The sequence below is a fragment of the Belonocnema kinseyi genome, chromosome 4, assembly GCF_010883055.1.
Source record: "Belonocnema kinseyi isolate 2016_QV_RU_SX_M_011 chromosome 4, B_treatae_v1, whole genome shotgun sequence".
Classification (NCBI taxonomy): Eukaryota; Metazoa; Arthropoda; class Insecta; order Hymenoptera; family Cynipidae; genus Belonocnema; species Belonocnema kinseyi.
This window is the reverse complement of record NC_046660.1, coordinates 29,677,090-29,691,269: the sequence shown is the minus strand read 5'-3', so window position 1 is coordinate 29,691,269 and position 14,180 is coordinate 29,677,090. Positions and strand designations below refer to the sequence as shown.

Genomic DNA, 14,180 nt, shown 5'->3' with positions numbered 1-14,180 from the left:
GCCATTTGAAGGGAACCCCCGACACTTGACTGAAAGTGAGTGTTTGGTGTATCATAAACAAATTTAATAAGCAAATGCATTATTCAGGCACTTGTCGACGGACAACTTTTTTTTTCCAATGCCAGTCCTTTAATTGGGAACTTCATGATAATCTTAGCAACATTTATCACTATTTGATAAATTTAATTTTTCTTAAACAAATTTAATAAACAAATGCATTATTTAGGCATCTGTTAAAAAAATTCATTTTCTTTCTATGTCAGTCCTTTTAATTGGGAACTTTGCGATAATTTCAGTAAAATTGATAATTAGTTGATTAATTTTATGTCTTTTTTAAACAAATTTAATTTAAAAATTCATTAGTCACGCATTTGTCGCCATAAAAATTTATTTTTTTGCGATGTCAATTAAAAAAAAAATACGAACCTTATGATAATTTCAGAAAAATCATAATTTGTTGATGAATTTTATGATTTCATGAAACAAATTTGATAAACAAATGTATTATTCGAGCAATTATCGACGGAAAAACTCATTTTTTTCTCAATGTCAGTCCTTTTAATTGGGAACTTTACGATCATTTTATCAACATTCATCACTATTTGATATATTTTTTTAAACAAATGAATCATTGTTTATAATATTAATAATCATAGTCTTAAGAGAATTTTTTAAAATGAAAATATTGTTTATATTCAAATTTCTTGCAATATAACTTAAAAAAAACGTTAAATTATTGAAAATTCTAAGATACACATTTTCAACAAATAATTTGTTTATAAATTTTTTTTGTCAATTGCGTCATGATGTAAATTAATAAATGAATGTAAATCAATAAAACGTCGGCGATTATAACGATATTTCTATTATTGACGAACACCGGGAACGACAAATAGAAAAATTGCCACGTTTTCATCATATTTATTTATTGATGAAAAAATTTAATTGAAAATCAGACTCTGAAGCTTTCTATGAAATTCTATCAGCTTTAAAAAAATATTTTAAAAAAATTTTTTAATTAAATTTAAAAAATTAAAAGATTAAAAATAAACTGGAATTGAAGCAACGAACTTTATCAAACATTAATAACAATTTGAATAACGATCATTTCAACCACACAATACATGAACAAATCGAAAATAAAAAAATTAAGGAAGAAAAATATTTTGCTAGTTGTATAAATAAATGAAATTAAAATAACAAATTGCTATCAAATTTGATTTAAACTACACAGATAATTAATTGAGTTGACTTTTAAATTCAAAACATTAAAAATAAATGAATTGAGCCTGAATAAATAAAAGAAACAAAATTCGATAACAATCAGAATAATGTAAAAAATAATTGAAATCATCAATGAAAATAAATTCAAAAATTTATGTAATGGATTGCCTATCAATAAAACACACGGCTCAAATTTGGAAAAATTTTTGACCCCCTTCCCTCATTCCGTTGAGAAACTGTTTTGAAATCAATTTCAATTGATTTAAATTCAGTATTTATTGCTTCCTCGCCAAACTTAGTTGTCTTATTATAAATACGGCTTGGTAAAAATTATATCAATAAATTAATGAATAATGAATAATGAAGTTAGAAATATAGCTAATTTAATTTTTCCGTTAGTTCAAAATTGTTTTTTGGAACTAAAATTTTGGCTATTGATAATTATATATTATATGGTAAATATATTTAATTTTTGGGTAGAAAATAATTATTTGTTGCAAAAAAGAAAGTATATTTTTTCGTTAACAATCCAACTACTTACCGGAAAGTTGAATTATTTGATCATTTATCCATTTAAAAAATTAGATTTCATGTTTTTTGGTTGAAAATTGAACTACTTAATTAAACCATTGTTTTAAAAATTTGTGTTTCTTTGAATTTGTTTTCAACTTAAAATTTAACTATTAACGTCTTTTTCGAAAATTTACATGTTGAAATTTGAAAAATAAATTAACATAAGAAATTAGTTTCAAGCAAAATATCTTATCCTTAATTAAAAAAGATCAATTTTAAACAAATAATGAAATAAATAAATTTTTTATTTAAAAAATTTGTAAAAGAAAACAAAAAACTGTTTGCCAAAAAACAAAAACTCAAGAAATGAACTTTCATCTAATCTGATACATTTTCAACCAAAAAAAATATAATTTCTAACAATATAGTTAATTTTTCTAACAAACAAATTTTTCAGTAAAGTAATTGAATTTAGAAAAAAGGTAATTTTTAACTATAATTTTCTATAAAAAAAGACGAAGCTTAAAAAAAGGTGAATTTTCAACTGAAAAGGATTCATTAAAAAAAATGGGATTGTTCCATTTGAAGGTAATAAATTAGTTTCTAATAAAAAATTCATTTTTCAGTCAAGCACTTCAACTTTAAACCAAGTCCTTTATTTTTTAACAATGAAAATTTAAAGTCCTAATTTAAAAATTTTCATTTTCAAATAATTCCAAACTTTCACGTAGTTCAAGGTTTAAAGAAAAAAAACTTGTCAATAGAGAGTATTAATTTTCTACCCAGTGATAATAAATTTACATCAAAGTACATGAAAAAAGTCAAACAGTTGAATTTTAAAGCGCAAATATAAATGTTTAAACAAAAATGTAATATTTTAAGTTTAAGTAACAAAATATAATTTGCAACCAAAATGAAAACGAATTTACAACAAAATAGTTAAATTTTGAATTAGATTTTTATCTAAGCTGTCATGAAGTTTTTATTTTTAACAAAGAAAAACTTATTTTTTATTTAAAAAGTACGTTTCTTTAACAAAACGGTTAAATTTCTTTTAAAAAAGTATCACTTGTTCAAAGAAATCTTTTATTGTCAAAAAAGTAATTACGTTTCTAACCAAAAACGAAGAATATTATGGGAAGTACAAGAATCTTCAAGAAATAGTTGCATTCTCGAAAAAAAACTTCTGCGATATTACTAAATTATTTCATAACGATTATTTATGAAAATAAAAATTATTAGGATTTGGTTGTCAGGCTTCATATATTATTACTTTTACGTTATGTAACGACGAAAGCAGCACAAACAATGCATTCAAATCCTGCAAACGTCAATTTTATCAAATAATTTGTTCATAAAAATTAAATCAATGAAAAAATGTCTTCTATATTTAAAAAATTCCTATCACGAAAAGTACATTTACTAATTTTATCTGTTTTTGAAAAAATAAAATTAAACAGAAAAAGTATGTAGTTCAATTATACAAAATTATAGTTTTTTTCAGTTTTCAACATAAATAACAAATTAGTTAAATTTTTCTACAGAATTTGCAGTAAATAGACCTCTTCGAAATTTAATGAGCTTTAATTTTGAAAAAGAAAATTTAAAATCTGTTCAGAAATACGACCTCTGGAACGTTTTGAATCACAATATCTCGTTTCACCGCACAGTGGTCGGGAGGGGTGGGGGAAAAAGAAAAGGAGAATGAGTAGGAGAGAGTGAAGAGTAGAGATGATAAATTAGGAGAGAGTAGAGTTGAAGGAGAAGTTGGAGCTCTGTTCCTGCTCTGAGGGCACGGAGCGACATAAGAATGAATGCCTTCAGCATTCTATCCTCAAGTAAAATAAAAACTCGTGTCATTTTCTAAAGATATATATATTTTTATTTGACGCCTTAAGTCAATTGCATAATATTTAATAACTGATAAATAATAGCGAATCAACATTTATAGTTGCCGCGATACTTCTCTCCAATGGCTTGCAAAAACTTCAATTCATTATGTGTGAAGTGACTTCTAAAGCCGCTTTGTTCATCTTTATAAAATACGTCAAAAGGTTGATCCGTCTTAACTACAGCAGCATTTTGTTGTAGTGTTCGGGGATCAAATTTGTTATGTACATAGAATTGATTTATTTTGCGCGTTGCCTCATATTTTGGATTAAATAATTGGATTTTAGCGTAGTAATTCTGCTCATATGGGTTACCAGGAAAATATCGAGCTCTCGCTGCAATCATATCAGGATGAATTAGATAGGCATGTCCAACATAGTCTTTACCTCGATAAATGTCCACCTGCACGGGGCCATTAACCTCCAGTTTAAGTATTTTTTTATTCATCGTTTCAACAGGAGCTATTTGGCTAGTTGATTCTGCTTCTGAAAAGATGCAAGTTATTTATTAATTATAATGTTAGCGGCACTGAAAATCTATCATGATTTAGAAACACGATAACTCGGTCCGAAATAAATCTTAGTATCTCCAATTTACAGGCTTCAATTTTTATAACCTGATCTTTATTCTTATCTTAAAAATATTTTTAGATTGTTACGGGTTCCCGAATTATAAATAAAAATATTTTAGTGCTGCGTGGAGATTCAGTCCATGCCGACAGCGACTTAAGGCCAATTCAGACTAGCTGTTCTCGGTTGCGGTTCGCCGGTCCGCTTGGACTCTCGGCCAATCAGCGCGTACTGGGTTCCGGTTCGGTTCGAGCATTTAGGTTCGATTCTAATTTCAACCGTGCCGTTCGCAACCGTAGCCAATGAGAGCGCTCGCTAAAGCCACGAGGCCTGTCAGCTGTTTCTTGAGCTTGTAGCACGTCACTCACGTCACTTTAATCTAATAACCGCGCATGCGTGAGAATGACAATCGTGTAAGCTGAATCGGCGCAGTGTGAGCTGCACCAGTCAACCGAGAGCCGAACCGGACCGGTGAACCGCAACCTAGAATGTCTAGTCTAAATTTACATTTAGGCTGATAACTTTGAAGGACGATAACTCAAATTGAAATAAATCTAAGTAAGTGAAATTGATAGGGTTAATTCTTTAAAATCTTATATTTAATTTTAGTTAAGAAAATTGAAAAAATTTCTACGGTTTCCCAAATTATAAACAGATATATTCATTAGATATTATCATTGCCTTATTTTTTGCGTCTCGGAGACCCAACTGTAGCATTTTGGGTTCAACCCTTGGTTTCAAGAAAAAAAGTTTTCTGGGGTGAATAATGTTAAAAAAATGTCATAAAAATTTATTAATTTTTCTATATTGCTCACATGATTGCTCTTATGATTATCAGTAATGAAAATGTCAATTTAACACCAGATAGTTTAATTTTCCACCAAATTAATAAACCTCTTTAAAAAAAGTTGAATTTTTAAGTCTAAAATATAGATCTTTAATAAAAATTAATATACAACAAAATCGTTTCATTCTCAACTAAAATTATTAATGTTTAAGTAAAAAAATTTTTTTTCTAAAACGCAGTTGAATCCTCAAACAACCCACTTTAATTTTTAACCAAACCGTTACATTTTTAACCACAAAGTATACATTATTACCCAAAAATATTTCTCCAAAAAGGACGAATTCTGAACCAAACACTTTGAGTTTAAAGTAGAAAATACCAATTTTAAATTAAAACTATCCATTTTTAACTAAAAATATAAAATTTTAGAAAAAAGTGTATTTTAAACGAAATATTGTATTACTTGTATCAAAAAGTCGAATTTTGTACAAAGAAATTGAATTTTTGAACCAAAAATATATATTTTCAACAAGAAAATTAATTTAAAATGAAATGATTTGATTTCCAACTAAAATGATGAACCTTTAAAAAAAACACTTGAAAGAAAATAATTTAATCCCGAACCAAAACAGATTTATTTTTAACCAAAGTTACATTTTAACCAAAAAGGAAGAATATTCTACCAAAAAGATTGAAATTTTATGAATTTTCAATAAAAAAACTAAAGTTTAAACAAAAGAGTTCAAGATTCAACCAAAGAGCAGCATTTAAAAATAATCCGATTTTTTTTACAAAGAATAATAAATTCAAAATGAAATTGTTAGATGTTCAATTAGAAAAATTAATTTTTAGCAATAGAAAAATAAGTTTTTGACAAAATTGTCCAATTTTTAACTATCAGGATAACATTTTAATTGAAATTATGAATCTCTAATGAAAAATAATGTTTTAACAATAGATCTCAAAATCAATCAAATGGTGGAATTTGTAACAAACCCGATGATTCTTTGAACAAGAAGAATAACTCTGTATGAAATATGACGAATTTTCAAAAAATACATTTTTAACCAAATATTTCAATTTTCTACTAAAGAAGAATCATTTTTATTTAAAAGTATGAATTTCGAAGTAAAAATAAAAGGTTTACATTTTGGCTTTCAAACATAACTTTTTTTTAGTGAAATTGCTAAATCCTTAGCGATAGGGATGACTTTTAAATTAAAATTATGAATCTTTAATAAAAAATGAGATTTTAACAAAAGTTCAAGATTCAACGAAATAATGGAACTTGTAACCAATAAGATGATTTTTTCATAAAGAAAAACCATTTTCTGACGAAATAGATAATATGCTATTAAAAAATATGATTTTTTAATTAAATATTTAAATGTGTTAACAAAACATTTCAAGATTCAACCAAATAGATGAATTGTCAATCAAACTGATGATTTTTTGACCAAGAACATTGTTGAATTTTCTAATACAAAAGATTAGTTATCAATTAAAAATATAAATTTTTAAGTAAAAATGGAATAGTTACATTTTCAGATAAAAACATTAGTTCGCAACTAATGAAAAGAATTTTCAACAAAATTTTTTAATATTTAATCTGAGAGACGACTTTTTAAGTAAAATCATGAATTCTCAATAAAATAATAAAATTTAGGAAAATAAGTGCAAAATTAAACAAAACCGTAGATTTTAATGAAACAGATGATTAACTGACCACAAATACAATTTTTTTACCAAAAAAGATGTATTATCAACAAAATGTACGATTCTTTGTTAAATAATTTAATTTTGAAATTGCGAAGATGATATACCTACAAAACAGTTATTTTTAAAATGTCAAACTGTGATTATCTTACAAAAAAATTAATTTAGAATTTTTTTATTAATTTTTATTTTTAAGAAAAATATTCTTTTTGGACCTCAAATCTAACGTATCTGGAGAAAAATATAAAAATATTAAAAAAAAAAATTAATATCTGTTCTTTTTTGCTAAATGATATCAATTTCTTTTGTAATGGGTTGTATGTGTTGTACATTCTTAAGGTGCTTTAAACTGATCGTTTCGTAAAATCATCCAAAATACGGCTACAAAGATGAATTTTCTTATGCAATATTTTTATCACATAATCGAAAGATTTATGCATGTGCATTACTAATGCCCTTTTGAAAAAAGTGTCTTTTTTTTTTAATTGAAAATATGTTGTATTTCCTGCGCCTGGAAATGGGCAACCCGCCACTAGAAGTGTAACCATGGTGAACCGAAAACAGGCGCTCACTGTTTCAAAGTTTCAAATAACACAAAAAAACAACAAGTTGGAAAATAAAACTAATCTAGCCAACAATGTAAAAAGTCAGATAATTTGATTGTTCAGTGAAAAATCAAGGAATGAAAAAAAAATCTTGTAAAATTGAGGGAATTTCTATAATTTTCCATAACTGTTAAGCAGAATAAATTTGTAATTTTTCAATTTTAACTTAAAATTCTTTTATTCTGTTTATAAATGATATTAGGTTTAAATTATTACAAGTTTAAGATGCTGATCTTTAATTATTATCATTGGTCAGGGAAAAATATTTAATTGTTTTTCTGAAAATTCAAATACACTTCTTAGAAAGTTAACTTGTTTAAAATTCATTTTTGGTGTTTGATAAGTAAATTAAAATATTTTTTGGGTGAGAATTAAACTCTTTTTTTAAATTTGTTTGTCTAATTTATAAATTCATTGATTTTAGTAGAACTGCATCTTTCCGTGACAAAAATGCAACTGTTTGCTTGAAAATTCAACAATTTTGTCCCATTTAGTTAAAAATCTAACTGTTTTGTTAAAGTTGCAAGTATCTTTGTATAAAATTGTATAAAAATTATTTGATTTAAAAATTCATCTCTTTTAGTAGAAATTCAATCTTTCTTCGATACAAATGTAGCTGTTTGGTTCAAAATTCAACATTTTTGTTAAAAAGTCATACTTTTAGTCGAAAATTCAAATTCTTTTTTAAAGATTCGAATATTTTATAGACAATTTGCTTATTTGAAATTCATATCTTGAAGTTAAAAAGTCGATTCAAAAATTTGTCAAGGGAAAATTCAATTGTTTTTTTTTAACTTGTCTTTTTCCCTTGAAAATTCATCCTTTTTAGTAAAAATTACATCTTTCTCGAATAAAAATCCAACTCTTTGTTCGAAGATTCAACAATTTTGTGAAAAAGTCATTTATTTTGTTAAAAAATTCAACTGTGTTGTTCAAAATTCGTCTTTTCTACTTGAACATTCAATTGTCTTTGTAGGAAATTTACTTCTTCTTTAAAACTAATAATATAATGATAAAAAGTCAAACCAAAATATTTTTGTATTAAAATTTAAATTTATATTTTGAAAATTCGTCTTTTCGACTTAAAAATGTATCTGTTTGGTTGAAACTAATCTTCTTTGATTGAGGATTTAAAGTTTTTTTAACGACTTTATTCACAAATAATTTTTGGTCTGAAATTTACCTTTTTAGTAGAAAATTCATCTCTTTGGTTGCAAGTTTAACAAGTTTTTGCAAAATCGATGTTTTTAAATTGCAAATTAAACTGGGCGGGTGAGAACTAAAATACTTTTTTGATCTTTTTTTAAAAAGAGGTTTATCTGTTTGGTGAATAGCCCACTATTTTATTAGAAAAATTTTTTTATCGCTGAAAATTTATATTCTCTGGTTTAAAATTCAATTTTTGAACATAAAATTTATCCTGGATTGAACATTAAACAATTTAGGTCAACTTTTTTTTCTTTCTGAACTCAAAAACTTTATTTGTTGAACAAACGTCTTTTGGTTGTAAAATTTATTTTTAAGATGAAATTTCATCTTTTTTGGTTGAAATATCAACAATTAGACTATTTGTTGAGAGCTTATGTTTTCAAATTGAAAACTCAATTCAAATTCAAACATTTTAATCTTGTAATATTTTTTAAGATCGGCTCTTTTATAAACGGGATCAAACAATATTTAAGATCGAAAATGAAAATGTAAAAGTAAAAATAAAATAAGAAATAAAAAAACCTCAATTTAATGTAGAAAAATAAAACAATTAACACAAGTTATTTATTATTATTATTTTTTTTGATAAAAGGATATCAATTAACTTACGCAATGTCTTGCATTCATTGCTAGTAGATGTGGCTTCAGTTCCTTGTGACGAAATCGAAAAAAGGATTAGGAAAGTCAAATTGGATTGCTTCCACATTTTGACAAAAATAACGAATTTAGAAGGGAGGTTTCACTAGATTCTTTTAAATAAATAAAATTGACTTTGTTACAAATTCTATGGAAATGAAGGATTGTCGAATTGATACAGAAGCGCGATTTATATACGGAGTTCCTAGGTGCTGATTGACGTTTACTGTCTAGATTTAACTAGGTTTCGGAATCCATAAATCAGCGACCTCGTAAAACTCGCCTCTTTTAGTTAACATTCAATGAATACAAATAATAATTTTTTATAGCCTAAGAACTCTTTCAAAACGACAGTCATGTATGTTTATTATTTTTTAAGCCTATAGAGTATATTACGTGTACATCAGTAAACAAAGGAATTAGGCTATCTAGACGAAAATTGGTTTAACACATGGATACATTTTTTTAAATTATTTTTTTTAATTCTACTTCAGAGATTACCAAAAATTGTGTGATTTTGAATCTTGGAAAGGCTTCTCTCTAAGTTTCTTTCTTTTGTTTAAACAATTCTGCTAAAATATTGATAAACATTCTGCTATTATATTTTTTGTTCAGAATCGAGTGGTTAAATATTCTTGTATTTGGTTGAAAATTTTATTTTTTTGTTGACAATGCAACTATTTTGTTAAAAAGTCATTCTTTTCGTTAGAAATTAAGCTACTTTGTTAAAAGTTGAACTCGTGCTAATTTTTTTTTAGATTTACCTGCTTGATTGGAAATTTTTCTTTTCTATTTTTATAAAATTAAGCTTATGGGTAAAAAAATAATATTTAGGGTTAAACTATTTTGTTTAAAAGTCTTTTTTTAAACAAAATAACTATGTCATTTTTGGTTGTGAATTGATTTTTTTTAATTGATACTCTCTAGTCGAAATTTTATATATTATGTTAAAAATTAAACTATTTTTTTTTAAATTATACTTTTTGTGCAAAATGAAATTTTTGTTTTAGAAAACATGTTTTCAAGTTGAAAATTCGATGCTTTTGTAGATAATTCGGCTCTTCGGCTTTAACTTTTAACAATACTCTTAAAAGTTTGTGGTTTTTTGTAGAATATTAATGTTTTCATTGGCAAAATTTTTTTTTTAATTTAACTACATGATAAATAATTCACATTTTTAAGTTAAAACTTTAATTAGTTTGTCAACAATCCATTTATGTTTAAGATCAATCTTCTTGGTTGAAAATGTAACTATTTTTTTGGTCTAATTAATCTTGTGCGTAAAAAAAGCCTCCTTTGTTTGAAATCTCTCGTTGAAAAAATAACTATTTTGTTATAAATTTTGTATTGTTTTGTGGAGTTATTTTTGTAACTAACTAATGTGAATATTTTATTTTAGTTGGAAAATTTACCTTTTCCAGTTGAAAATTTATGTATCTTGTTAAAAATTTGTGTTTCTGCTCGAAAATTAATCTCGTTTGGTGATGGATCGAACAATTTGGTAGAAAATTAAACTACTTTGTTATAAATTAAATTATTTTAATAAAAATCTAACTTTTTGATAATAAATCAATTTTTTATCTTAAATAATATTATTGGTTTCAAAAATCAACCCTTTTTAAGATGATTTGTCCTTTTTTTCTTCCAAATGCAAACATTTTGCTAAAAATTCGTATTTTTAGTAGAAAATTAATCTTATTGCTGAAAAAGTAGTTTTATTGTTTTTATAAATTTCCATACATTTTTTCAATGTTAGGTCCAGTGAAAATATTTTTGTCAAAAAAATTAATACAGGTCATAATATCTTTTTTGAATGGCTAACAGAAACAACTTTTACGAAGTTAATTCAGCTTGCAAAAAATTAGTGGTCAATTTAGAAAAAAAATTTTATTATTTCACTGGGTTTATAACTTATCTACTTAAAAATTGTTTCGTTGATTTTGTTCATTTTTTATTAAGCAATTTTCGAGTCTTTTTGTCATTTGCAAGAAACTTTATCATACATTTTTAAAACTTAAAAAAATGCTTATTTTTAATTTTAAAAAGGATCTAAAATTTAGATTTTTGGTTTATTTGAAAATTTTCACGGGGATGCCTTTAAAATATATTTAATATCTAGTAAAAACTTTGATTGAGATTTTTCAATCTATCAGAAAATTTTTTGTATTGTTTGAAAATTTCCAAAATGTTAAAAAGAATATAACTTTTTCGACTTTTATTAAAATAAAACATTTCTATAGTTTAACTTGTAAGTCTTCTTGTGATGTACTAAAAACTTCAAAAAAAATTTCAAACATTTTTCACAAATTTTTTCAGATATGGAAATTGCTTAAAATTTTTTTATTTTGGTTGAAAATATTTGGTTATAATTATATGGTTAACTTTTCAAAAACAACGTGCATTAAATAAGGATGAAATTAAGTGTCTTAAATACAAAATTTGCTGAATAATAAAATTCCTGAATATAAAATTCACGAACAATAAAATTCCCGCATTAGGAACTTTCCTAATAATAAAATTTTTATATTATAAAATTCGCGATTTGAAAGATTATCGAATGATAAAATTGTCAAATTATAAAATTACAAAATTATAAAATTCCCGAATTGGAAAATTCTAGAAAAATAAAACTCCCGACAGAAAATCGAGAAGAATGAAAATTTCCGATAAATAATATTCCCAAGACTATAAAATACCCGAATAATTCCCGAATCAGAAAATTTATCAATAATGGAATTCCTGAATGATAAGATTCAAGAATAATACATTTCCCGTATCGGGGAATTTGCGAATTATAAAATTCCAGAAAAACAAAATTCCCTAAAATTTGATGATTTTACCGAATTGGGAAGTTTCCTTATAATAAAATTGCTGACAGAAAACTGGTACGACGAAAAAATTCCAAAAAGTAAAATTCCCAACACTGGAAAATTCCCGAATAATAAAATTTCCGAATAAAAAAATCCATGAATTAGAATTTTCTGGCCTTATTATAAAATATCTTAACTAAGAAATTACGGAATTTAATTAATTAGAATTTTTTTCACAAATGTTATTTATTTATTGAAATGCAATAGATAGATATTTTTATAAAATTGAAATTAGGCAATAATTTAGGAACTTAAAACAATAAAAATAATTTTTTGTTTTAATAACAATATTTTTTACTATTTTACTTTTAATTAATCAATAATATTTATATTTAGCCTTTTTTAATTAAAAATTTTATCATTACATTTTTAATTGAAAATTCATTTGTTCTAAATCAAAATTCAAATATGTAGTTTAATTTTTCTGGGTCGTAATTAACTGTCTTCGATTTACTATAAAAAAATATTTTTTAATAAAATTTCGATTATTATAACTTTTGGTGACAATTAATGTTTTTAGTTTAACAATTAATCTTCCTAGATAATTTGATGTTAATTTTTTATTATGTACTAGTCTAAAATCAATATATTTTTCAACATTAATTTTTTTTTCTAAATTGTGTAAAATTTCTCTCAAATTCGGCTAGGATCCATTTCTTTATTAAATTTTGAAGATTTACAGATTAGCATTCTACAATTTTCAAAAGATAGGATTCAAAATTTTTTAATTTGGAAATACAGAATAGAAAATTAATTAAGTTTCGAGGTTTATATCTTAAAGGTGCACGTAATTAAACAATTAAAAATTCTTTAATTTTTATTATGTATGCATCTTTAACGTTTTGTAGACTTTTTACATATTTGGTTAAAAAATAAGTTTTTTGTTTAAAATTCATATTTTCAGGTTGGGAATTCAACTGTTCTGTAGAAAAAAATGGTTTGTTTAAAAGATGAACAATATCGTTGAAAATTCATTTTTTTTGTGAAAATTTAGTTTTTTGTTAAAAAGTAATATTTAAGGAACGGGAATTCATTAATTCATTTAATTATTTAATCATTTTACCTTAGTTAAAAATTTAAATATTATGTCGAAAATTCGTTTTTTGATGAAATTAAAAAATCTAAATATCTTATTTTTGTTTGAGAATTTATTTTATAGCTTAAAAATTCGTATATTTGTTTGAGATTTTATTTTAAAAGTTTAAAATTCGTGTATTTGATTGAAAGTACAACTTTCTTGGCAGAATAATTACTCTTTTTGTTTGAAGAATTATTTTCTTCTTCAATCTTCATCTCCTTCGTGGAAAATTCATCTTTTTGATAGAATTTTTAAGTATTTGGTAATATATGAAATTTTTTGTTGAAAATTCGTATTTTTATTTAGAAAATTCGACTGTTTTGTAAAAAAGTTATCATTTTTGTCATGAAAATTCAACCAGTTGGTTTTCTTTTTTTTCTGGAACTAAAAATCCTTCTTAGTTGAAAACCAAACTCTCATTTAATAATGTCTTGAATTATGTAAGAAAAATTACACAACCTTATTAAATTGAAGCTCCGATAGAGATAACGCTGAGTCCACAAAAATCTTTTTTGCTCGAATCTTTGTTCAAATATTGAGCGGAATTTTTAATACTTTTTCATACGCATTACATAAAAACATAATTAACGCTTTGGTATCTAGTTGTACTATTTTGTTGAAAATGAACTTTTTTCTGGAAAATTTATTTTTTGGGGTCAAAATTCAGGTTTTACCAACAACATTCATTTATTAAAAACACAATCATTTTCATAAAAAACTATTATTAATGTTTAAAGTTTCTAAAATAATGTTTGAATTTAGAATTAAAATAATGGTAAAATATAAAAAAAATTTAACAAATGTAGATAAATTTTCTACGCTAAAAGATGGATTTGCAACTTAAAAGGATGAATTTTCAACAAAAAGTCGAATTTTGAATTAGAACACAAATTTTCAGGAAAAAAACAATAATTTTCAAACTAATAGTGGTGTTTAAGACTAAAAATGAAGCGTTTTCAATTAAAACTGGAATAGTATATTTTTATTAAAACATTTTATTTTCAATAAAAAAATCGAATTTTGCAACCAGTTTAATGCAACCACAGGGAAAATTTTTTAAATAAATAAGATAATTTTATTACC

General features: G+C 24.6%; 2 protein-coding genes across 3 annotated transcripts in view; one reads left to right on the top strand and one right to left on the bottom strand.

The window, feature by feature from the left end:
- Window positions 1–14,180, top strand: part of LOC117171570 (acid sphingomyelinase-like phosphodiesterase 3a) — a 207,162-nt gene that overhangs the window by 17,900 nt on the left and 175,082 nt on the right. The window lies entirely within an intron of this gene.
- Window positions 3,651–14,180, bottom strand: part of LOC117171571 — a 29,980-nt gene continuing 19,450 nt past the window's right edge. For both annotated transcript variants that reach the window (XM_033359007.1, XM_033359006.1), the window contains exon 2: window positions 3,651–4,112. In XM_033359007.1, the coding sequence (XP_033214898.1) occupies window positions 3,676–4,074 (399 nt within the window). In that variant the 5' untranslated portion in view covers window positions 4,075–4,112 and the 3' untranslated portion in view covers window positions 3,651–3,675. The remainder of the gene's footprint in view (window positions 4,113–14,180) is intronic.